The 24,581-nt window shown below is 35.6% G+C and overlaps 1 protein-coding gene across 5 annotated transcripts in view; it reads left to right on the top strand.

The window, feature by feature from the left end:
- Positions 1-24,581, top strand: part of POU2F1 (POU class 2 homeobox 1) — a 184,863-nt gene that overhangs the window by 125,875 nt on the left and 34,407 nt on the right. For 3 of the 5 annotated variants that reach the window (XM_067728526.1, XM_067728530.1, XM_067728528.1), the window contains 10 exons: positions 656-756; positions 3,020-3,073; positions 4,969-5,088; positions 7,246-7,434; positions 8,875-9,001; positions 10,117-10,211; positions 15,564-15,740; positions 20,111-20,252; positions 21,802-21,947; positions 23,264-23,443. In XM_067728526.1, the coding sequence (XP_067584627.1) occupies positions 656-756; positions 3,020-3,073; positions 4,969-5,088; positions 7,246-7,434; positions 8,875-9,001; positions 10,117-10,211; positions 15,564-15,740; positions 20,111-20,252; positions 21,802-21,947; positions 23,264-23,443 (1,331 nt within the window). The remainder of the gene's footprint in view (positions 1-655; positions 757-3,019; positions 3,074-4,968; positions 5,089-7,245; positions 7,435-8,874; positions 9,002-10,116; positions 10,212-15,563; positions 15,741-20,110; positions 20,253-21,801; positions 21,948-23,263; positions 23,444-24,581) is intronic. The other 2 variants (XM_067728527.1, XM_067728531.1) reach the window with 1 other exon arrangement.

A 24,581-nucleotide genomic window follows, 5' to 3' on the forward strand; every position in this document is an offset into this window, starting at 1 on the left:
AGAAAATTATAATGATAGCAGAGCCCTTGCTAATTAGATGCACGCCACAATCTATACTTTGGGATTGAAGAAATTAGTAAAACCATTTTGTTTATCTTGTAAATGATTGCTTTTACTGTCAGATTGTCATTTATTAAGGCATTTTAAGTTAAGAGTAAATTCATCTCGGTCTTGGCAAAGTCACCTGTGAATTTCTTCTGTCCAAGCCAAGTACTGAGAAGGGAGAGACTAGAAGAGAGCCTTGGTACCCCCCTTAGAACTCTGTCTCTACCAGTCTTCACGACAGTATAATAATGATAATCTCTTCTTCAAGCCACCTTAGGTTTCATGCTTGTTCTGACCCCACTTGCTCTCCAGTCACTGCTTTCCCTTCTGAACTAACACAATCTTATGATTGTAATTCATTATTTATAATTTTGTTTCTGTTTCTTAAGCTTTATCTGTGTTCATGTACTTGTCCTACAGTACTACCTTTAGAAGAAAAATCATTTTACTGTATTTCCTTGTTCTTTTGAATCTCTTCTCCTCCTTGGAGGTACTTAGAAAAATGCTTATACAAAATAGGTACTTGATAAATGCACCTCTTTAAGAAAAGTCTGGTGCTTATTTCAGTTTTTGTATTTTTAATAGTTATATTATTTTGCTTGCTTTCTAGGCACACAAACCAATGGTCTGGACTTTCAGAAGCAGCCTGTGCCTGTTGGAGGAGCAATCTCAACAGCCCAGGCCCAGGCTTTCCTTGGACATCTCCATCAGGTAGAATGTTCTGCTCAACCATATGTGAGAGTAAAAAACGGAGGCGTGGAATGCTAGGGCCTGGGGAAGCGATTTCAGAATGTGGGACTGTTTAAGTTGATTAAAGCCTGGTGCTATCAGCATCTAATCATGTCATTCTGAATGGTTAGTATGGAATCCTATAGCTTAGTTGACTGTATAGCTATTGACCCCACAGCTGTGTGAACAAAAGAGTTCCTTGTTACAAACAGAATATATTTATGACAACTGGGTTACTGTTTTTGTGAGTGTGGTCTGTGATGGCTGACTGAAGGTAGTAAATGACAAAGTCATCCAAAATGATGTAGCTCCCATTGCCTGAGACCTGCTCTGTAAGGCTCTGAGCTCACAGCTCATAGCCCTTCTTTAAAACAGCTTCAGACCATTTTGATTTGGGCTACTCAGAGCCTTTGCTTGACTGTGAACCCCCAGGTTTGGGGTTCAACTTTATTACCCTTATGTTACATGAATTTCTCCCAAGTCTAAAACAGGCTGTGGATTCTGTTCATCCACATTTTAGCTTTAAGGTATAGGGAAGGAGAATATAAAAACAAACATTGACTCCCCAAGAGTTTTGGGATGTGGGAACTGGTTGAAAATGGAAAGTAAATAAAACAATGAAAACATTTGGGAGATAGATTATCAGAGTGTCTCAACCCCTTGATTTATATTAACATAAATCAAGATTTATTTATGATAAATTTATTTATGACTTATTAGAGCAATACTTTGTGTAACTTGGTGATCTTTACCTCAGATAAACCCTAGAACCAATTTAGTGTTCAAATTGTGTTGGTCAGCAGTGTTGGTGGTAGTGACTTTAGTGATGATAGCGCCTGATGGTATTAGTGGTAGAGGTTCAATGAAAAGCACATATGGACATAAAATAGTAGATATTCAATAATTATTTGTTGAACAAATGAATGAATGAATGAATGGTAAAATATATGGGAATACAGAGGAAGAAATGATTAACTCATCCTGTGTAGTCTCTAAGACATTATCGTAGAGAGGATGATTTTTGAGCCAAGTTTTAAAGGTTGTTGGGAGCTAGCTAAATGGAGTTGTAAAGGGATGCTCTCACTTTTTATTTTCAACTTTCTATTTTGAAAACTTTCAAATCTATAGAAAAGTTATAACCGTAGAACAATTTTCAACCAAAAGCTCTTCATCTGGCATCACTAATTGTTACTTTATTACCATATATTCTTAATCTGTGTGTGTTTGTACACATACATTTTGTGTGTTTATATATATGTCAACTTGTCCCATTATTGTGATACTGAATTTGATCATTTGATTAAGGTAGAGTCTCAGATTTGTCTACTGTAAAGGTAACTTTCTTCCTCATAATTAGTAAATAATGAGGAGATACTTTAAGACTTGTAAATATCTTGTTCCTCAACAGACTTTTACCCAGAAACATCATGATTTAAATAAAATTACAAAGAAACTTTATCTCCTTTAAATCTTTGTACCTGAAACTCTTTCCTCTGGCTCTTTGACTTCTTAGCCTTTAATCTTAAACATACTATCTTTTCATATAATTCTCCCTTGGTTATACTATGTCTAAAGTGTGTTCTCCAGAAATCTCTGGATTTTGTTCTGTTTTAGGTGCTTTTTTCTCTTTTCTCTCTCTTTTTTGTTTTTTATTTGGGGGGAGGGTTCTTATTTCAACTCACAGGACTTTCAGTTTAAATAAAGGACACCGCACTCAGTTAATTTTAGTTAGCTCTGAACTCTATACTGATCTCCATACCAACACTTATATTTAAGTTCAGGAAATCTTGATGCTGTGTGATAAATCCAAAATGGAATTCTTATCTTCATGTTAATGACACTACCATTTTCTGAGTCTTCCAAATTTGAACCTGGAATAATACATGACTTTTTTTTTCTTCATCTATATCCAGTCAGTTGCCATGATCCTATGTAGCACCTTGAAATACTGTTCATGTTTCCTACTTCTAATTCCCACTGCTGCCATTCTAGGGTTGGTTTCCATGTATTCTATCCTAGTTTATATAACAATCCAGTTATTTTGTACAATGTTGCTCAATTTGGATTTGTCTGATGTTTCATCACAATTAGATCAGGTTATATACTTTGGGAAGGAATACACTATAAATAACGCTTGGTTCTAACTCAGTAAAACATACATTTGTAGAGGCTTGTTGATGACCACCTCTAATGATGGATGTCAACAGTATTAGACTAGAACTTCCCCGATTTCTTTACTTAATAGGTCCAGCTCGCTGGAACAAGTTTACAGGCTGCTGCTCAGTCTTTAAATGTACAGGTAAGCTGGGATATGGGATTATGGATCAATTTTTCTATTCATTTTTACCATATTTTTCTAATTTTCTGCAATGAGTATACAATAATTTTATAATGAAAATACTTAGAATTATTACTTTTTTTCTTACTGAATCTCATAAAGATTTAAATAATGATAATAGTTGCCATTAATGAAAATCCATTTTATATTATTCCACTGTGAATGTCCAAAGGTGAACAAGAAAAGTCTACTTTTAAAGTTTTATATGTAAGTTCGGTAAAAATGTTTCTCAGTTGTACAGCTATAACACATGCCTAAACACAAAGCAAAAGAATACCTTAAATGTCCTTTTGTTTCCAAATATATTTTTATTTATCATTTTTCATATCTTAGGAAAACACTATAGTATAGGAAAGAGCACTGGAATGAAAGACAGAGGTCCTAGGTTTGAATTCTCATTCTGCCACTAACTAGCTGTTTGAACTTTGGCAAGTCACTTAACCTCCTGGGGCGCATTTTTTTCTTATACAGTTGGCCCTCCCCTCCCCAGGTTCCGCATCTGCTGGTACAGAGGGCTGGCTGACTGTGAGGGACTTTAGCATCCACAGATTTTGGTGTCCATGGGGGGTCCTGGGACTAATCCTCTGTGGATACCAAGGGGCAACTGCGTGTATTTAAGTGGGGAAATTTAGAAGGTTGCCAGAGGTCCTCTCTGCTCTAAAATGTTGTGAGTTTGAGGATTGCAATTAAACATATTTATAAACATTAATGGGCTTCATACAGTCAAAATTTTGAAGATAACACTTAAATCTGGGTACTTTGTTTCTATGAACCATATGGTAAAACGTGCAAAGTTCAAGTATTATGCATGACTCCATAATATTTCAATCAACCTGCTGCTTCCTTTCATTATAGTGTTTAGGTAACTAACAGTCAAGAGGAAAAAACAGTATTCTGGAAGGTTGATTTCAGTGTTGCTAATGACTAAAGACCTTGGGTTGAGCATTCCATGAAACCGAGTAGAGTATGGACCTAGTAACACATGGAGACAAGAAGAGAAAAGAAAAGGAGATAATGTGACCTTCCTTTCTGAGAGGGAGGAGGCGGAAAATTGCCTTGGTTTCCATGGTAAACTTTCATCCCTTAGAGAGATGTTGGCAAACAGGCTGAATCTCCAGTGCGGAATGTTTACAGTCTTGCACTGTAATTATCTCTCAATGACTGGCAGAATTAATCAGAGCCTTTATGTTAATTAGCCTTGCTGCAGTCCCCAAAACAGGTGGTGGGAAATATGCAAATCTATGCAGAATTTTCATGCTCTGCATAACCAGTTTTAATTACCATAAAATTTTCTCTCAGTGCCCCTTTCCAGGAGTATGTTCTCTTTCCCTCTTGACTGCAGCATTTTCTCTCTAAGTTTGTGTGTTACTTGATGGGGGATGCTAAATTTATAGTTCTTCAAAATATTAGATGAAAAGTTCTGTGGGTCAAGTAATCAATTTATAAGATGGTATATAAGGAAGTTTTAGACTGACCACCAAAGACATGTCAAAATGTTGGAATGGAGGGTCTGTCTAATGTAAACATAGGTTGAAATTGTATTCTTCACATACTCCTTACTTCCAGAGTTGAGGATTTGGGTTTGTGAAAAATTCTGTTGACTTGTGGAGGACCAAATTATTTTTTCTTCTTAAAAATTATAATTGCAGCTTTGCTGATATTGGAACAAAAAGTCTGAAAACTTAATACATAAAATTAGGAAAATACAAAGGTTTAGAAGAAAGGAAAAGAGTGAAATCAGAAAACTCATGATTAGATAAGTCTGTATTGTAAATAATTCTTAAAACATGGAATTGTGAGTACATTTTTTTAAAATCAACTATTATAAATCTTTTATTCCCCCCGCCCCACCTCAGTCTAAATCTAATGAAGAATCGGGGGATTCACAGCAGCCAAGCCAGCCTTCCCAGCAGCCTTCAGTGCAGGCAGCCATTCCCCAGACTCAGCTCATGCTGGCTGGAGGACAGATAACTGGGGTAAGTTTTCACTGAGAAATTTGTAACAAACTTTCTCTGTGTCAGAACTGCCACTGGGGGACTTCCCTGACAGTCCAGTGGTTGAGACTTTGCCTTCCAGTGCAGGGGGTGTGGATTTGATCCCTGGTCAGGGAGCTAAGGTCCCACATGCCTCACTGCCAAAAAACCAAAACATAAAACAGAAGCAATATTGTAACAAATTCAATAAAGACTTTAAAAAAATGGTCCACATCCAAAACTTTCAAAAAAAAAAAACTGCCATTGGTCAATATCTGATTAGATCTGTTGGCTGTAGCAGACAGTAGTAACATGGCTATGCCTGGCACTGTTATGTCTTTAAAGGAACTTCCTGCACCGTAAGCAGCTCTGAGAAAGGAACTATCTTTGTCACGAGTTTTCAGGGTATTTTTTCTTACTATTGCAGATATGCTCTGGGTAAACTAAGGACTTTTTAAAATTCACGTTTCACCCGTTGCTTCATCATGCAGTGGCGTCACGATCCCATGGTTGAGACAGTTACAGTGATGAAATTGTAGTTGTCAGTTTGGAGTTATAACATCACTGCAGAGTAATGGATTAGTACCTACAAAAGAAAAACATTTTAAGTTACCGTATAGTGTTCTAAAATGAAACTTCTGATCTCATATCCTGGCTCTGTAGTTTACTGTATTGGCTAATTACTTCATCTCTCTGTGCCTCAGTTTTCCTTCAGTTAAATGAAGATGTAATAATACTTATCTAACAGTATTGTTTTAAAGATTAAGAGTAATAACATACATAAAACTCATAGAACAGTGCTTGGCATGTAGTAGCATTCAATAAATGTCATCTGTTTTTATCAGTAGTAAATTGGCCTGTGCAAATATATTAAGCTTTTAACTTTTGAGCTGTCTTCGCTCTGAGACATCATTAAAAATATTTTTCCAATGTTGACAATTTGTCTATTAAGTTATCTTTTTGGGGGGGTCAAGAGGAGTGGTAAGTTATTTGTTATTCGATTCACATCACGTCAACCCACAAAATTTTTTATTTCCTTCATTTCAGTTAAGTTTGTTTTGGCAGTGATGGAAGGCTCTTTTAAGAACTGTTGCAAACTTGTTTACAAAATCCCATCAGTAGAGATTAATATATGTTTACATGTTATATAAAATATTTATAAACGTGTATCTCGAAGCGTATTGGGTTTTTGAATGATTTGATTTTGATTCTTATATCTCTAATGCACAAATTGTATCAGACCCTTTTTGAAAGAGGATTGTGCCATTAAGTGACTGTACATGCGCTTCAGAATATTCCTTCTTGGTTTGATCAGAACATGTCACCAAAAAGAAGGTAGAACATACTTATCACTTTAAGTGTGTTTGAAATAAGTTGCACTATGAAAGCAAGTTTAAATCTTCAAATACATTTCCTGTTTTCTTTGGGGTTTGTTTTGAGTGACTAGTGTTTACAATAGTTGGAGACACTTGGGATTCCAGGTTCAGAATGGCTGGAGCTTCTATTAAACTTGGGCATTAGGATTCATTTGCATGTAAAGAGAGCGGCTGTCACCACCTGTTTCACAGAGATAATGTGTTGGAAAGAGGATGTAAAGTTGCAGAGACCCAATGCTTTCAATAACAGAAAAGGCTGTTGGGGAGGAGGCTGTAGGGACTTGGAAAAGAAACAAATGGACCTCATATTCTTTAGTCATATCTTAGGACATAATGAAATGATGGAATATGGCAGGGATTCATGCTAATGGGAAGCAGCTGGGCCTTATCAGTTCTTTCCTGGTCAGATCCAGCATCCTTGTTCCTCATTCATCTGACTAATCACTTGCTGTTCTGTTGGGTGTAAATTTCTTTTCATATCCTGTCAGCATTGATTCTTTTTTTTCTTGCTTACTAGTTAATTACTTTTTTGCCTGAACCCTAGGGCCTTGGACAAGCTTGAATGATTAAGTCCAGAGTGAGGACCACCATTTTAATTTAAATGGTCTGCTAGTCCTGGTAGCTTGATGGCTAATGAACATTTTATTTTAGCCTCATGCTAACCATGTGAAGTTGGGTAGCTAAGGTTTAATACCACTTGAGTTGCTTACTTCAAAACAGTGGCCTTGCATTAGAGGCCAGTCTCCTTCAACCCTTTCCGACTGTTTGTCCTGATTTTGTTTAGCTGACTTTGACGCCAGCCCAGCAACAGTTATTACTACAGCAGGCACAGGCACAGGCACAGCTGCTGGCTGCTGCAGTGCAACAGCATTCCGCCAGCCAACAGCACAGTGCTGCTGGGGCCACCATCTCAGCCTCCGCCGCCACGCCCATGACTCAGATCCCCCTGTCTCAGCCCATCCAGATCGCACAGGTGAGTGAGTAACTCTCATTGCTGGGGCAGGAAGGGAGGAATAAAATGGCAGGTTTTCTTTGGTATTAAGCTTACTTTCTGATTGTTAGTGTGAGGTAAGTGGTGTAGCCTTCTTTACCACTGAACTAGAAATAATACATTTGTTTGCTTATTTGAGTTGATATTATAAACACATAACTGATTATTTGAATAACTGACTGTTTAAGTGACAATTCTTGAATAATTGGCTGGCATATTTCTGAAGCAGGGGATTACTGTATTTATTTTAATTAGCTAATTGCAACAGGCATGGGTTCTTTCATGTGCTCTGCAGTGAATGTTGCCACCCATGTGTGAGAGAAACTGCACGTCATCTTTCTGCTAGAGTGATTAGCTCTGTGCAGAATTGCATTAGAGTGTTGTTTGGCTTTAATTTTCGCATTTTAGGGCAAAGTATCCAGAGATAATAAAAATTTATTTAAGAGGCATAGACAGTTCTACCAAGGAGGAAAAAAGCTAAATGAAATCCTTTATCTCAAGGAGAGGAAAAAAGTATAAGTAGTCATATCAGTGAAATGTATGAAGAGTTATTATGAGTCTAGTGCAGATAATTATCTTTATCCCCCCAGAGAAGGCTCAGAAATAGACTTAAATTGTAGCTAGAGTTTGACTAAACATTAAAAAAGAACCAATTAACTAAAAGTGTACAGAATAGATGTCAGGCTAATCTTTATGACTGTTATATACAATCTTTATCAAGATCATGTTTTTATTTTGGCCATTTTTTTCATCACCAAATAAATGTTTTTAGTGCCTAAGCTGTGAGACTCTATGTTGACATTATTCTAATAAGATAATATACATGAAAGTATGTTGAAAATTATAAAATACTAGGCCAATATAAGCAAGTTTAATATGTTGTAGATCAGATTTTTATATGGATAGCTATTTTTTTTAAAATTTTTACACTGATTTCTCAGTTGAGTTACATAGGCTGGTGCCGCATTTCATGAATCATTATAAATCTTTTAATTTATTGATGCAAGTTCAGATGTAGCACTCTCAATTTTTGCTTAACAAGAGAAAACTCTAATCAAACACTTAAAAACTCAACCTATTCTTTTCTCACTTGAGAGAAAAACCCATATTGGTCTCTACATGTTAAAAACACAACCATAAGCATTTGTTCTGAGGGAATTTTAAATAACTGTTGAAAATTAGATACAGCATAAGTCACGACACAATATATGCCCACAGAAATAACAAGTCCTTGTAGCAGCTCCAGGTTTCTTCACATGCTTTGTGAATGCACCCAGAGCACATCCTTGTTGGGAGTTTATAAGAATGTCAAATATTAACTCTTCTTTATTTGGATGACAGAATTCATCATCTGGGAACCTTAAGATTAAGCAAGCTTTTATTTCAGAGTCTCCAATCCATGTTTTAATCCTAATTTTTTAGGATCTGCAACAACTGCAACAACTTCAGCAGCAGAATCTCAACCTGCAACAGTTTGTGTTGGTACATCCAACCACCAACCTGCAACCAGCGCAGTTTATCATCTCACAGACGCCCCAGGGCCAGCAGGGTGAGCGCCTCCTTAGAGCTTATTAGTGGTACGGTACACCAAGGCTGTCCACTTGTGTGACATACATGCTGACTACTGTCATTTTGGCCCAGAAGCTGTCCATTAGAACAGTGTTTTTATTAAATTTTATTTAACTTTAAGCTCAGTATTCATGTTGGGAAAAATATTTTTTTTGTCATGCATACCTAATTATTGAAGGTCATCCTTCACTGCCTTTCATCTGTTTAATCAGTAAGGAGGACCATGGGTTTGGCCAAAATTCTAAATTAAATCCTTCAACATGCTGAACATACATTGGATAAATTGCTTTTATGTTTTGATAGTTTTTCATGGGAATGTGTTCAAAGAATGGGCTGAGCATTGTAAGTATACGCTTCTAACAATCATTTGTTTTCTTTTAAAGTTTAAGAAGGAGAGAGTGTCATGTTAGAAATTGTGCAAATTTTGTGAATTATAAAAAACATCTTCAAGGCCTTTTAGTGCTGAATATTGTTGTGTTACTGCTGTATAAAGTTCAATCATGTTTGTAATGGAATCAGTATAGACAGTATCAGAGTATCAAGGCTTCAACTCAAGGAACATTAGTGCATCTCTATTGATTCCTCATTATTTCTGTTTTTTAGCCTTTTTTCTTCTTGATCATTCATTCCAAAATCTTTTGTTGTATAAATAACCTATTCCACTTTTAATGGATAGGATAGCCTGCACCTTTAATGAACTAGATAGTTCTCTGTCCCAGCATATACTAACTGTTTCTAATGGCTTCTGGGTTAAGAAGTTGAGCTTTTTTTTTTTTTTTTGGAGTTTCAAGCTGCTTCCATTTAGAATGCTTCTTCACTTTCATCCATTCCTTGGTAAAATAAAGAATTGGCCAATCAGAGAGGTTATTCAGGTTACGCTAAAGACATCTACCAGTTTTAGTTTGTTCCATATCTTATTGCCCAAATTGTATTTAACAAGACTGAATTTTAGGCAAATAAGACATTAAGAGTTTTAAGACCAGTAAGCCTATCTGGGGATCAGTTGGAAATTTTCACTTCACTTTCTCATTTTTTCTTTTGCCATTTGTTCAAGGTAATCTTTAATGTTTGACATAACATGTTTGTGTTTTACAGGTCTCCTGCAAGCGCAAAATCTTTTAACGCAACTACCTCAGCAAAGCCAAGCCAACCTCCTACAGTCGCAGCCAAGCATCACCCTCACCTCCCAGGTCGGTTTTCTTCCATGAGGGTTGCTTTCTTTTATCCTGTTGTCTTGAGACTCTGTGGGGATTTGTTTAACTTAAAACCACAACCCCTTAATAAAAATAATTCAAATAGTTTTAAAAAACTCACCAAAATTTCAAAGCTAGGCTTATCAGCTTGATAAAGCAGTGCTACCAAATTGATGTAGTCTTTGAAAATCTTCAAGGAGTCCCTATTTTCTTATATTTTCATAAAGAATAACTGTGTTAGCACCAAATGATTAATGAGTTCTGGCTGTTTGACCACCCTCCCCACCCTGATATTTGGCAGTAGAGATTACCACTTGAGCTAGACCTAGAGCCTGAGTTAAAACCTATCATTACCCTTTGCTCCTTCTCAGAAACTGCAGAGAAGCTCTTATCTCTGTGTTTTATTCCATCTCAACTTTTAGATGTTGCTTTAGCTAATTTTTACCAGAGTTTAAGGCATCTAGAGGGTCTAGGCAGGTCTAGGCGTCTAGAGGTTTAAGCTTTAGATCTAGTTCTGTTTCTTTCCTAGCTGTGACTTTGAGCATGTCATTTCACCTCTCTGCACCTCTGTTTCCTCATAGGTAAATTAGGTGATTGAACTAGCTGATCCTGAATTCCCCTTCCATCTCTGATTCTCTTTGTCCATAATCGTGGAAGTTATCAGTTAACGCTAACAAATTACTAGATTTGACAAAATTCAACAACTTTATGATAACAACTCTTCTAGGAATTAGGAGGTAACTTTCCCAGCCTGCTAAAAGGCATCTACAAATAAACCATCATAAAGACTGAATACTTTCTCCCTAAGATCAGGAACAAGGATGTCCACTGTCACCACTTTTATTCAGCATTGCACTGAAGGGCCTAGCAAGGCAATAAGACAAGAAAAATAAATAAAGGACATATAGATTAGAAAGGAAGAAGTAAACTGTCTTAATTGGTAGATGACATGATTGTCTATGTAGAAAATCCAAATCCAAGGAATCCAAATCCAAGGAATCTACAAAAAAGTTGCTGGAATTAATAGTTGAGTTTAGCAAGTATGTAGGATACAAAGTCAATATACAAAAATCTATATACTAACAACAGGCATTTGGAAATTTAAATTAAGAAGAAAAATATTTACGGTAATTAGGGATAAATTTAACAGAACATTTGTAAAACCTGTATATTGAAAACTACAAAATCTTGCTGAGTGAAATTGAAGAAGACCTAAATAAATGGAGAGATATAATGTGTTCATGAAGACTTTGGTTTTAAAATGTGAGTTCTTTCCAAACTGATCTATAAATTCAACACAGTCCCAATTAATATCTACAGGCTTTCTTTGTAGAAGTTTACATGGTGTTTCTAACATTTGTACAGGATTGTAGAGGACCTAGAATAGCCAAACAATTTTGAAAATTAAGAAAGTTGATGTCAAGAATTATTATGAAATACAGTAATAAAGACAGTGTGGTAATGGCATATGAATAGAAATGGAACAGAAGTCCAGTACACTCACACACATAGAGCCAACTGATTTCCCACTAAGGTGCCTAAGGATTTCAGTGGGAAAAGGAAAGTCTTGTTTCAGGTGCTGAAACAATTTGCTAGCCATAGGCAAAAAAAAAAAAAAAAAAAGAACCTTACTCCTTATTTCACAATGATACACAAAGATTAATTTGAAAAGGGTTGCAGACCTAAATTCTAGAAGAAAACTTAGGGGAAAATCTTTGTATCCTTGTGTAAGATAGTGATTTCTTAAGTGGGACACAAAAAGCGCTAACTGTAAAAGAAAACAAATGATAAATTAAATTTCATAAAAATTAAAAGCTTCTGTTGAAAAAACAAAAAGAAAAGCCACAGACTGGAAGAAAATATTCTTAAAACTTTTATCTAATAAAAGACTTGTATCCAGAATATATAAAGAACTCATACAACTCAATAAGACAACGTGGTTTTTTTTAAAAGGGAGTGTATGCAAAATATTTGAAGATACTTCACCAAAGAAGGCACGTAAATACCCAATAAGCATATGAAAAGATGCTCAAAATTATTAGTCGTTAGGAAAATGCAAAAGAAATATCACTACACACCCATTAGAATGGCAAAATTAAAAAGACTATAATAATACCAAGTGTTGATGAGAAAATAAAGCAACTACAGCTCTTATATATTGCCTGTGGGGTTGCAAATTGGTACAGACACTTTGGAAAACATCTTGGCAGTTTCTTATAAAGTTAAATATACATGTACCTTATGACTCAGCAGTTCTACTCTTAGAAATGAATGCATCTGTCCACACAAAGACCTGTGTATGACTGACTGTTCATAGCAGTTTTATTCGTAATCACCCCAAAGTGGAAACAGCCTAAACATTCATCAGCTGGTGAATAGATAACATGAATTTTGGCATATCTATATGATGGAATGCTACTCAGCCATAGAAGGAAATGTACTTCTGATACATTCAACGTCATGTATGAATTTCAGAAGCATTATGCTAAGTGAAAGAAGCCAAACATAAAAGACTGTATACTCTATGATTCAATTTATATGGCATTTTACAACAGACAAAACTATAGGGACAGAAATCATGTCAGTGGTTGCCAGGGGATGGGGGCTAGGGGTGGGGATTGACAGCAAAGGACACAATGAAACTTTTGGGGGTGATGGAAATTTTCTGAATCTTAATTGTGGTAGCAGTTATATGACTATATAGTTGTCAAAACACATCAAACTGTACACTTTTAAATGGTGCACTTAACTGTGAATAAGCTGAATTATAAAAATGATGTTGGAAAAAAGCCTATACCAGCAATTCCTTCCTGGCCTACGAGCTTTGTAAACAGTGGCAGGGCTGTTGTAGCTTCATCCGGACTCCTGCTCACTGAATTTTACTCTACTATTTCTAGCTCTGGCCCAATCCAGCCTGAGGTTTCTGGAGTTGGGGTAACTTATGTGTAACCACCCCACCAAAAGATACCCAAGCTATTTTTAGTCCTATATTATTTGAGAACGGGCCTACTTCAAGCCTAGAAATGAAGCAACCATCTGATAGTTGAGACTCACCTCTACTTATCAACCAGTTTCAGTGGGAAATTACAACCACATAGGACTCTAATATGGTTGGTACAGTTTTGGGCTCCTCCAGATGATCATATTAAAGTTTTCTCACTGTCAACATGCCAGAGAGATAAATTTTGTTGTCTTCATTGAAGCAGGATGATAGAGAGGAGCTTACCCGAGGTGTAGGCCTGTGTAATTCCTCTTGTGCAGTTTTCAGGGCCAGTTAGTTCAGTTGGAGAAAGCATATTACTAATGGGGTCAGAGTTAGGGGTATATGACCCATTTAAATTACAAGAGAAAAGCACATAGCCATGGACTTCATCTGTAATCTTGTCCTATAATCTCTCACCTGGGCTTCTGTTCACAGGAAGGGTTAACTGAGCAGTTATGATGCAGAGTCAGGGCAGCACGTCCCAGTAGTGAATACTCAGAAGGGTGGGTTCTACTCAGGGGTTGTGAGTAAAACAGTGTAGCCTTGTGTTTGTGTAATACGGAGATTTAATATTTTCTTTAAAAAAAATAGATTTTTACCCTCATATCTGCAAATAAACTTTAGATGGATTTCAATAATTAAATATTTTAAAAGACATAGAAGAAGCTAGCAGAATATTAAAAGGAATTTTATCCAAGTTAGAAATAAAGCTTTCTCAGATTTGAAGCAACAGAAGATATTAGAAAGGAAAAAAACAAAAGTTCACCCAAATTATAATTTAAGACTTATGTATACTGAAAAATAAAAGGAAAAAAGCAGATTGGGAAAATTACTTGTATTAATACAACAGACAAAGGCTTTATCTATAACATTTGATTGAGCTCTTTAAGGATAAGGGTGAGAGTAAGGATGTCATTACAAATGGGTTACAGATGTGAGTTCAATTCACATGAAACGAAATACAGATAATAATTAACATGTGGGGAAAATTTGGCTTTAAGTAATAAGAGAAATATGAATTAAGGAAACAGCAAAGTACAATTTACTCCCTGAGTTAGCAAAACATTTTTTAAAACTGCTAAAACAAATCATGTGGAGAACATGGTATAGTGAGAACCAGCATTATGTATGATGTATACCAAAAGCCATGAAATTGTTTATGGTGTACTCTTTATCCAGTTATAGAAAATCCTTTGTAAATTTATCTCAAAGAACTAATTACAAAGGTGGAAAACAGAACTGTATGCACAAGAGTTTTTCATTGTGGTGTTGCCTGTTAGTGAAAACAAATGAAAAAGTGCCTAGCAATGAAGAAATTGTTAAATAAATTATGATAATATTGCCTTTCAGTCAGCCTTTGAAAATGATAATTACAATGATTGAAACAACATAGGGAAAAAAATTAAAACATAATGTTAAGTGAGAAAAGCAGAGTATAAAATTGTTACCATAATTACAGTTAAGGTTAAGAACGTAGATCTGAGGGAGGATGAAAACTTCTAGGGGTAATGGATAAATTTAGGGCATTGTATATGGTGATGGTATATATTCATGGATGTTTATTTAATCTTCAAACTCATCAAGATGTATACATTATACGTGTACAGCTTTTTTGTATGTCAGTCATACCTCAATTAAATAAAAAAAGTTCACTCTTCGATTTTATGCCCTATGGTCCATTCCAATGTATTAATCATATTTTAAAAATTACTCCGATCTGTGGGATGTATGCCTTGTTAGTAGAGATTTGAAAATTGTAATTTGTGAGAAACATTTACAGATTAAATTTAGTGCAACAAATTAAAAACAGCATAAAAAATGTAGCTCTATGGATGAAAACTTGAACAAGTAGACTGAAGTGAAGCTATTGTTATTTAAACTGTAGGTGATTTACTTTTCCCCCTTAAAATAGTTTTAATAATCTTATATGTTTTTTATAATATTGTGTTACAAGTTGGAGATAATGATAGTGATAAGACGGGTATGGTCTCTGCTGTTTTGAAACTTATAGTTTAAGTGGCATGTTTATTATGATATAGATTCTTAAAAATAAAGACTGATTTATTAAATGGCATGAGATGCATGTATTCAAGCCATTTGAAAACCCAAAGACAATGGATTTCATTTTTGTGTATTCAAGTCTTTTCCATAGACTTACATGTTTAACCTTAACTGTAACTGTAGTGTATATAGCATCACACTCTGCTTTTCTCACTGGGTATTATGTTGTACCTTCTACAGTGACACATGGTCTTCATAGTTCTTGAATACAGCCATTTCCTTAAATTGTTTACTTGCAGCCATTCCGGATATAAACTTAAATATCTTGGTGTATGTTTGTTCTTATTCTTTTGTTCCTTCTCTAGCAGCCAGCCACCCCAACACGCACAATAGCAGCAACCCCAATTCAGACACTTCCACAGAGCCAGTCAACACCAAAGCGAATTGATACTCCCAGCTTGGAGGAGCCCAGTGACCTTGAGGAGCTTGAGCAATTTGCCAAGACCTTCAAACAAAGACGAATCAAACTTGGATTCACTCAGGTAAGATGAACCCACCTTTAACTTAGATTTCCCTCCTTGGCTGGGTCCAAATATTTGCTTTCCATGTCCAAAGAGACTTCTAAGGAGCAATATATTTCTCAGCCTTCTTTTTCAGTTTTAGACTGTAACTTGTTGTTAGCCATTTTCTGCATTTATAAGTTTAGACTTTCATCGTATGTATTCATTTATAAATTTATAATTTATTGTTAGGTTAAAATCGTTAAGATTTCTCTCAGAACACAGGCCTCTGAAATTAGAATAATACCAATACATGGTGAGAATTTAAAAGATTACGTTGGAGGATGATATAACTATACTGAGGGCTTTGTTATTTGAAAAACATCTGGTTCTAGACCTTCGTGCTACATATGTGTAAGATTGAGAGGAGTAAAGATTACAAGGTCTTTTATAGTAGCTGAAAGGGGAAATGTTTGAAAGACTTGTTTAAAACCATTTTTTGGAAGAGAGAAAGGGGTGGTGGAAACACACACACACACACACACACACACACACACACACACACACACACACACACACACACACACACACACACACACACACACACAAAGCCCGAACTGAGACTGATTAATCAAATGGGAATCTGTTGAAGATGAAAATTCCAAATTAATTCTTTAAAATGTCACCTAGCAGACGGCTTTTAAAGTATAATAAGCTTAATGGTTTAAACAGGTGTTGGGGTATATGGGTTTTGCCCAAGCACTCCTACTGACTCACTCTTTAATTAACCTGTCACAAGTAATACTTTTTAAAGCAGGAAAAGAATTAAACTGAATGACATTTATGTAAAATGATATAGGATCATTAGGTGAAATAAAATTACTGAAGTATAGATTGGATTGGGCATTTTAATGGAATCAGGAGAAACATGATGGTTTTTTCCCAGAGAATATAATTACTGTTTGAAATTTAAGCCACCACTTAAATACTATCCAAATTATTTTATGTTGAAAGTACAGTAGTGTGCCACCTACTCACTAGTGAGCCTAGTGCGGTCACTGGGCTCCTCCAAAATGACATCCCTGTGTTTTTAAGAACAGGCTTTTATTCCTTATATTTCTTTGGTAATTTATTTTTGCTCAAAGAAACTATTTATTGAGAACATAAAATGTTTTTTTTTAATAGATGTAATTTTAGAGAAAATGCACATATTTGTGAGGAGTCTCAGTTGGGAAGGAACAAATTACAATTCAGAAAGATTTTAGTACTTTTTAAACATCTAAACCATGTGGCTTGTTTTCAAAAAAGAAAGCTAAAAGATACAACTAGATCAATAGGGGTAAATTAATAAGCTTAAATAAGTATAAGGTTGGCATGTTTAGCAATGCTTCAGCTCTTAGGCTATTAGCACAGCATACTCTTACGTTTCCTAGGAGATTGTTGCCTGAGTGATATGCCAGGGATGTTAAGGCCTTTAAAAATCTTTAACTTTTACCCAGATAGTGGTTTGCCTTTTTGTGGCATTTGACCCAACATACTGCCAGGGTTGTTGCTCTTTCTCTCTCTCTCTCTCTCCTTTTTCTATAAAAGAGCTTCCCTATGGTCTGGTGTTCTGCTGTATGGTTTTATTCTATTATTTGGCACAGCTCTTCCTTATTTTTCAAAATGACTTTGACTTTAGCAGTGGCAACATTTCACAGACCTTGACTGTGTGGACTAAGGCACATAATTACTGGTGCAGAATGGGAAGATCAACGTTTTTTTTTAAGTCAGATACCTCAACTATAGTTTTTTAAACATTGCTTTGTATCTAATTTATTTATACACACACACAGAGGGTAAGTTAGACATTCCAGTCATTAGTTGAAACAAACAAACAAACAAATCTCTATTCTCTGAGTAAATATACATGTTATTAGGTGTTTTAAACAGTAGTTGTTTTCTAACTTTATAATTGGTTATTAAGGATTACTATAGATGTCATTACATAATTAGAAGGCATGCCATAGTCTAACACCATCCATCACATGTGATACATTAATTATATCCTAATCCCAGTCTTTGTTTCTTTTTTCCTTTGCTTTTTAAAATATATACATGTAATATAGTTCAGATACAGTATAGTTCAGTTTAGGGATATAATATAGTTCAGATTAGGTATGAGTCAACTGCTTCAAACATTTACTTTTGTGAGGGGGAGAACCTAAGATGGTTGTGAGTTATAAAAGCACTAAACCAAGCTTATATCAAATTAGTGAAAATTAGTATATTAACTGAGGTACCTGTTGATTTTTAGTCAATGAAATCCTTTAAATGTGAAGTACAATTGTATTATAAATCTCAGTTAAGTGGATTTGTCATTTATTGCCATAGTTTGCGTTAGTTGATGGCCTAGCTTTATTTCCAGCCACCAACTGAAGGCATTGTTTCTTATTTTGATGTGATTTTTGAATAGGTATTTCATTTTTTTTATATTGTCATTATTGTTACTTTTCATAGAAAGGTATTACAGAAGTTTGTGAACAATTTTTAGTGAATTATGCAATTATAATGTCAGAAAACATTTATTACCATCTGACTTCTACAGCAGGTCTTACATTCAAAGAGTTACAGGGTTTAGTTGGCCTTAGTTTTCTAGAAAGCTGTAATCTAAACAAAGTGACCAAGACATGAATATATGTGACACACAAAGCATAGTTCAATGCCTGACGTGTAGTAGGCACCTAGTGAATATTTGTTCACTAAATGAAGTCAGCTTTAATAAATGTATAGAGATAACACTGTAGATAAAATCTACAAATATATTTATAGATATATTTGTATATAGAGAAAATGGATAACACTTATGCTCTACTCACACTGTCCTGGTTCTTTGGGTTTTACTACAATTGGAAGGAAATCAATAAGCAGTCTACTTTTGCTCTACTTCTGTGAGATAGTATATTTAGAGGTGTCAGTAAAACTTTCTGTGATGATGGAAATGTTCTGTATTTGTGCCATCCAGTACAATAGCCACTATCCACATGTGGCTGTTGAGTACTTGAAAGGTGGCTAATAGTGCTAAGGAACTAAATTTTTAATTTATCTGATTTTGAATTAATTTAAATTTAAATAACCACATGTGGCTGGTGGTTATTTAAATGCCCATCTATCCTATGGGAAAGATTAGAATATAGATCAGTTGGAGTTCAGGTATTCTCAATGTCTCATTTTATCGTACAGTTCTAACATTTCTCCTCTATTAAACTTTTTATCAGAAGTTGCTCCCCAGTAAGAAATTGGAGTTTAAAAAGAAATGTTTTCTTTTCCCTGACTAACCCCTAATGCAGGTGCTAATAAACAATGTACTATCCAAAAGATGGATTGTAGTGGAGAGAAATCAAAGGACTGGGATAATCCTAATTCAAAATGAGTGTTGTCAGGATAGTTGGGAGTTGGCTGTCTCTAGTGGAATTAGCTATGTCGTATTTTGGACCAGAAATGTTGCTTTTCTGCCCTGTCACTGAACTAACTGAAATGAGAGCGTGAATTATTTCCACCCCATGAGCTTCTATTATCTATATATACAATAACTATTCAGATATGCCTTTTTCAGCTTTAACAAGAGAGATTCAGCTGGAGGAAAAGCACTCTATACATTTCAAAGGTTATAGGCTTATAGAGAAAGATATTTTTTGTAATATATTCAGGGGATCATTGTTCTATTGCTGTAAGGTTACCAAGTTTCCAGTGCCCATAAAGGTTTGACTAAATGGGTCAAACCTCTCTACTGTGAATTTCTATCTCTATAATGGTTACAAAAGTAGTCTTTTTAGAATACCTGGTTTTTGTAACAAACTTTGAAATCCAAACTAAGGGTGGAAAGGAGATTTTTTTCACTGCTTCCAGAAATGCTTTACAGGAAAAAAATAAAAGAATGAGGCATTATTTCTAAATTTTAAAGTGATTTACGGGAAGTTTGGTTAGTTCAGAAATACCTAAGGTTATCCAGACAGTTACATCTGTTAACCCTGTAGGTGATACAGGTTAACTGATTTTTAAAGATTACTTAGATCACTTTGGTTGCATCAATTAAGGGACTTGGTAGAATTTCAGCACTACCTTTTGAGAGTTAGTAGAAACACTTGATATCTCAATTATTACATAAGGTAGCAAGAAGAGATTCAAGATGGAGGGAATATGGAACAGTTTTGAATGTTGTCACAGTCAAGACCTAACTAACAGAGTCCTCACTGGAATACTGTGCTCAGCTTAGGAATGGATGTTTTTGTAGGACCCAGTAAATGGAATGATTGTTGGTTCTTTGTCTGGAACAGTTATTGGAGCAGCACCCTCGAGTGAAGACCATAACATTAGATGAACCTTTTCTCCCTCTCTTTCTCTCCCCTCTCCTCTTCTGTATTACTCTGCAGGGCGATGTTGGGCTCGCTATGGGTAAACTGTATGGAAATGACTTCAGCCAAACTACCATCTCTCGTTTTGAAGCCTTGAACCTCAGCTTTAAGAACATGTGCAAGTTAAAGCCACTTTTGGAGAAGTGGCTAAATGATGCAGGTGGGTGAATGTATAAAACATTTCCTCATTGTTCATTGAAATTGTATAGGAGGGATTGTTGTATTAATTGGGGTTTATATTTCTTATTACATTATTGGTACTACAGAACCTTGAAGCTCACAATCTTTGGAGGAGCAATATAAATTATGACTACATAAATCAGAGAGCTAATTCATTTAAGTAGGCTAGTAATTACAAGGTACATAATCAGCAATAATTTTTAGCTTTCGAATATTTCTTGTATTTGAGCCCAGGGTGAGAGACAGTTGAAGGAAGTTGAAGAGGGGACCTAGAGAATATTAAATTTAGTAAGTCAAAGACATATACTATATGATATCACTTATATGTGGAATCTAAAAGATAATACAAATGAGTCTATATACATTTAGAAACAGACTCAGACATAGAAACAAACTTACGGTTACCAAAATGGGAGAGGGAGGGAGGGACATATTAGGAGTATGAGTTTAATAAATGCAAACTACTAGTATACATAAAATAGATAAGCAACAAGGATCTGCTGTATTGCACAGGAAATTATATTCAGTATCTTATAATAGCCTATAATGGAATATAATCTGAAAAAATATATGTAACTGAATCACTTTGCTGTATACGTGAAACTAACACAATATTGTAAATCAACTATACTTCAATTTTAAAAAAATGACCACCAATTTTATACACAAATTGAGCTGTTAGTTTTAACTTAATGTGTTTTGTGCTGAAGTTTCCCTTTGGAAATTTTGAATTTTGAGTCACGGAATCATAGACTATGAGAGCTATAAGAAACCCTAGAGATCCCCTAGACTATGGTTCTCATTGTAGATATGAACAAAATTCAGGTCTTTGGAAAAGGCAAACCTGTAACTCCCAACCTTGGACAGTCTGATTTCGTAGTTCTGGGTATGGCCTCAGCATCTGGAATCTTTCTGAGTTCCACAGGTGAGAACCACTGGTCTGCCCCCTCCATCTCATTTTATATAGAGAGTGGAAAGAAACTCAGAGATGTCTGTAACATGCTCAGGGTCATTAAACTGTTAAATGACAGAACCTTGTTTAAAGTTTAAATAGTTTAGAAATGTTTCATTATTTGTTTGGTTTGGGGGGAAGGGGAGGAATACCAGTGAAATAAAATGAGAGGTCATTTGCAAGATAAATGTTAAACATTTGATAATTTCCAAAAAGCTTTCTTTCTTTTATCCCTAGAGCTAATAAATAAATAAGCAAACAAAACCAAAACATAAGAGCACAACTCAGAAGAGGTAGAGCTGAGAGTAAGGATAGGAATAGTAAACTGCTTTCTCAGAAACGAATCAAAGAATAGCAATGACAGTATGGTCAACCATCCTGAGACAAAGACTGCCAATAAGAACAGCAGAAAGATCCATGGTAGTGAACAATATTTTAATGTAGGTTATGAAAACCTTTCATCCTTGCTTTTAGCCTAAAATACTTTGGTCAGTTTTATTGTTGTTGTTAATACATGTATTGTGCGCATGAATCATGCTCAGCTGATTTGATTTATGTGTTTTCTTCTTTCTTACAGAGAACCTCTCATCTGATTCGGCTCTCTCCAGCCCAAGTGCCCTGAATTCTCCAGGGATGGGAATTGAGGGCTTGAACCGTAGGAGGAAGAAACGCACCAGCATAGAGACCAACATCCGTGTGGCCTTAGAGAAGAGTTTCTTGGAGGTTAGTGAGGTTTTTACTTTTCATATACATGGGATTGTCTGTATAATACTATTGTTAAGTGCCGTAGACCAGGCGTCCCCAAGAGGTCCCTGGTTCCCTGTTAGGAACCGGGCCGCACAGCAGGAGGTGAGTGGCGGTCGAGTGAGCAAAGCTTCACCTGCCACTCCCCATCGTTTGCATCACCACCTGAGCCAGACACACACACACACACACACACACACACACACACACACACACACACACACACACACACACACACACACACCCCTCCACCCCTGTCCGTGGAGAGATTGTCTTCCATGAAGCTGGTCCCTGGTGCCATAAAGGTTGGGAACCACTGCCGTAGACCATAAAATATGGACTTATAAGCTTCAGCCCTAATGGATGCTTATAAACGTATTGGAGACAATGAGAACAAGTAAGTTACTGAACATAAGGAAACAAAACCAGAGTGCTTCAGGGTTCAGGAGAGACCAGGCTTAGAGATCCATGTGAGCACTCAAAGTGGGAGAGGCAGGCAGCAGCTGTAGGATACATAGGAATTCCACAGGTAGGGAGAGGTGGGGGGAAAGCGCTTCAAGCAGAGGCATCCAGAGAGAAAAGCCATGACATGCATCAGGGGAAACAAAAGTAGTTTGGTTTGGCTAAACTGTAGTGTTTGGAACCAGAACCCTGAAGGCCTTGATGAGCTATAGAGTTCAAGTTATTTCAACAGGTCTTTGGTGTGGTTTTTTTTGTTTGTTTTTCTGGTACCAGAGAATATCACAATCAAAGCTTCCAACAAAATTTTGACTTCTCTAATTCAGAAAAGCCTTGAGCACCATGGAAGGAGCGTTGAAACAGGAGTCTTTATCTGCTCTGCCACTTATGAACTGTGTGATTGGTCAAGTTACGTGGTTTCCTAAGCTGAAGTCCCTTTATCTGTAAAATAACTGCCTTTCATGCCCCGCAGGCTTATGGCCTGCCTCACATTGTCCAAGTGAGGTTATGTGCATGAAGCACTGGGGAAGTTCCTAAATTCCCACTAATAAATAAGGTATTGGTTTCATTCACGATTAATTGCCCTTAAAATAAAAAATATATAAATATTCAATAATAACTTATTCTAAGTTAATATGACTGCATTTAATGAATACATGTTCATTAGAATGTGTCTATAGAAGTTCTTTGTTGAAAGTGGAATAATATGGCCTTGTATATCCCAATTTCATTCTCTTATTGTTCCTCCTCCCCATTTGTTTATTCATTTAATGACATGGTTATGTCAGTAGTTCAAAAAGTTTTTCCAAAAGGTGATTTATTTTTTCCCTCTTCAGAATCAAAAGCCTACCTCGGAAGAGATCACCATGATTGCTGATCAACTTAATATGGAAAAGGAGGTGATACGTGTTTGGTTTTGTAACCGCCGCCAGAAAGAAAAAAGAATCAACCCACCGAGCAGTGGTGGGACCAGCAGCTCACCTATCAAAGCAATTTTCCCCAGCCCGACCTCACTGGTAAGGATGAAAAATAGGGAGGCATTCTCAAGGGTTAATTTTTACAATTTTACAAATACCCTATCAAATGAATTTATTTCATTATAGGAATTTATTGTGTATATTCATGTTGAATAAAGATATATAAATTTATATTTTAAATGTTACAAAAGTAATTAAATGTCATTATTAACCCAAGAACTTACTGATCTTTCTTTTTTAAAGGAAACAGTTTTAATCCTTTCCTGTTTCTCTGCAGTTCTATTATTCTCTTCTCTGATGTAGTTTATTAGGTTACTCTGTAACTGGGAGTAAATTTGTGGCAAATTCCAGTTATCTAAAAAAATCTTTAGTTGCACTTTATTCATGTTGGGTTCTAAAGCCCAATTTATTAAACTTACACATACATGATTAAGTGACAGTAAATTCCCAGATAACCTTTAGCTCTGAACTTGTATTAAAACAATTGTCTCAGATTTTCACAAACATGTGGGCCTTTTATTTATAACCTCACTGAGTAAAGTATTGCTAGACTGAAGGAACATATAGTGGTCATGTGACTCCCTTGATCTTTAGGACAACTGTAAATATGATGCCACATTTCCAACCAGGATTCCAAAGATGGGAATATTGTTGAGTTTGCATTTCTGATACTTTCTTGTTAATTGATTTTTAATTTATTTGAATATTATTCTATACTGGCAGGCTTTTCAAACTAAGGTCATCATTAATAGCACTTACTAGTTTATCAAGTGAAGCCTATGGTTGTTAAATGGTGAGGCTTTAATCATAAAGTTCATGAGATAGTAGTTATGAAAAAGATAGTCATTAGGTACAGTTTTGTTTTATGGAGGTGACTATTTTGTGTTTGGGATTTATTCTAGAAGGAGGGAAGGATAGAAGGAAGGCAGTGTTTCTTACAAAAATGTAGAAATATTTATCTTATTTCAAAAACAAACTGTCAGTTTTTAAAAATTTGTTTTACATTCTTTCCTTAATATCATTTCATTAAAAACAAAACCAAGACAGTCTTGTCCCCACATAGTTGAAAACAGAAGCAATACAAGAACCCCAGATCCCATGATCTCCTTGAATAGTTTTCTTGTTTAGATTAAGTTTATAACTGGTGTAATATTTCTGTCTTGCTAAACACTATTGA

Source organism: Pseudorca crassidens, chromosome 2, assembly GCF_039906515.1.
Source record: "Pseudorca crassidens isolate mPseCra1 chromosome 2, mPseCra1.hap1, whole genome shotgun sequence".
NCBI classification, from domain to species: Eukaryota; Metazoa; Chordata; class Mammalia; order Artiodactyla; family Delphinidae; genus Pseudorca; species Pseudorca crassidens.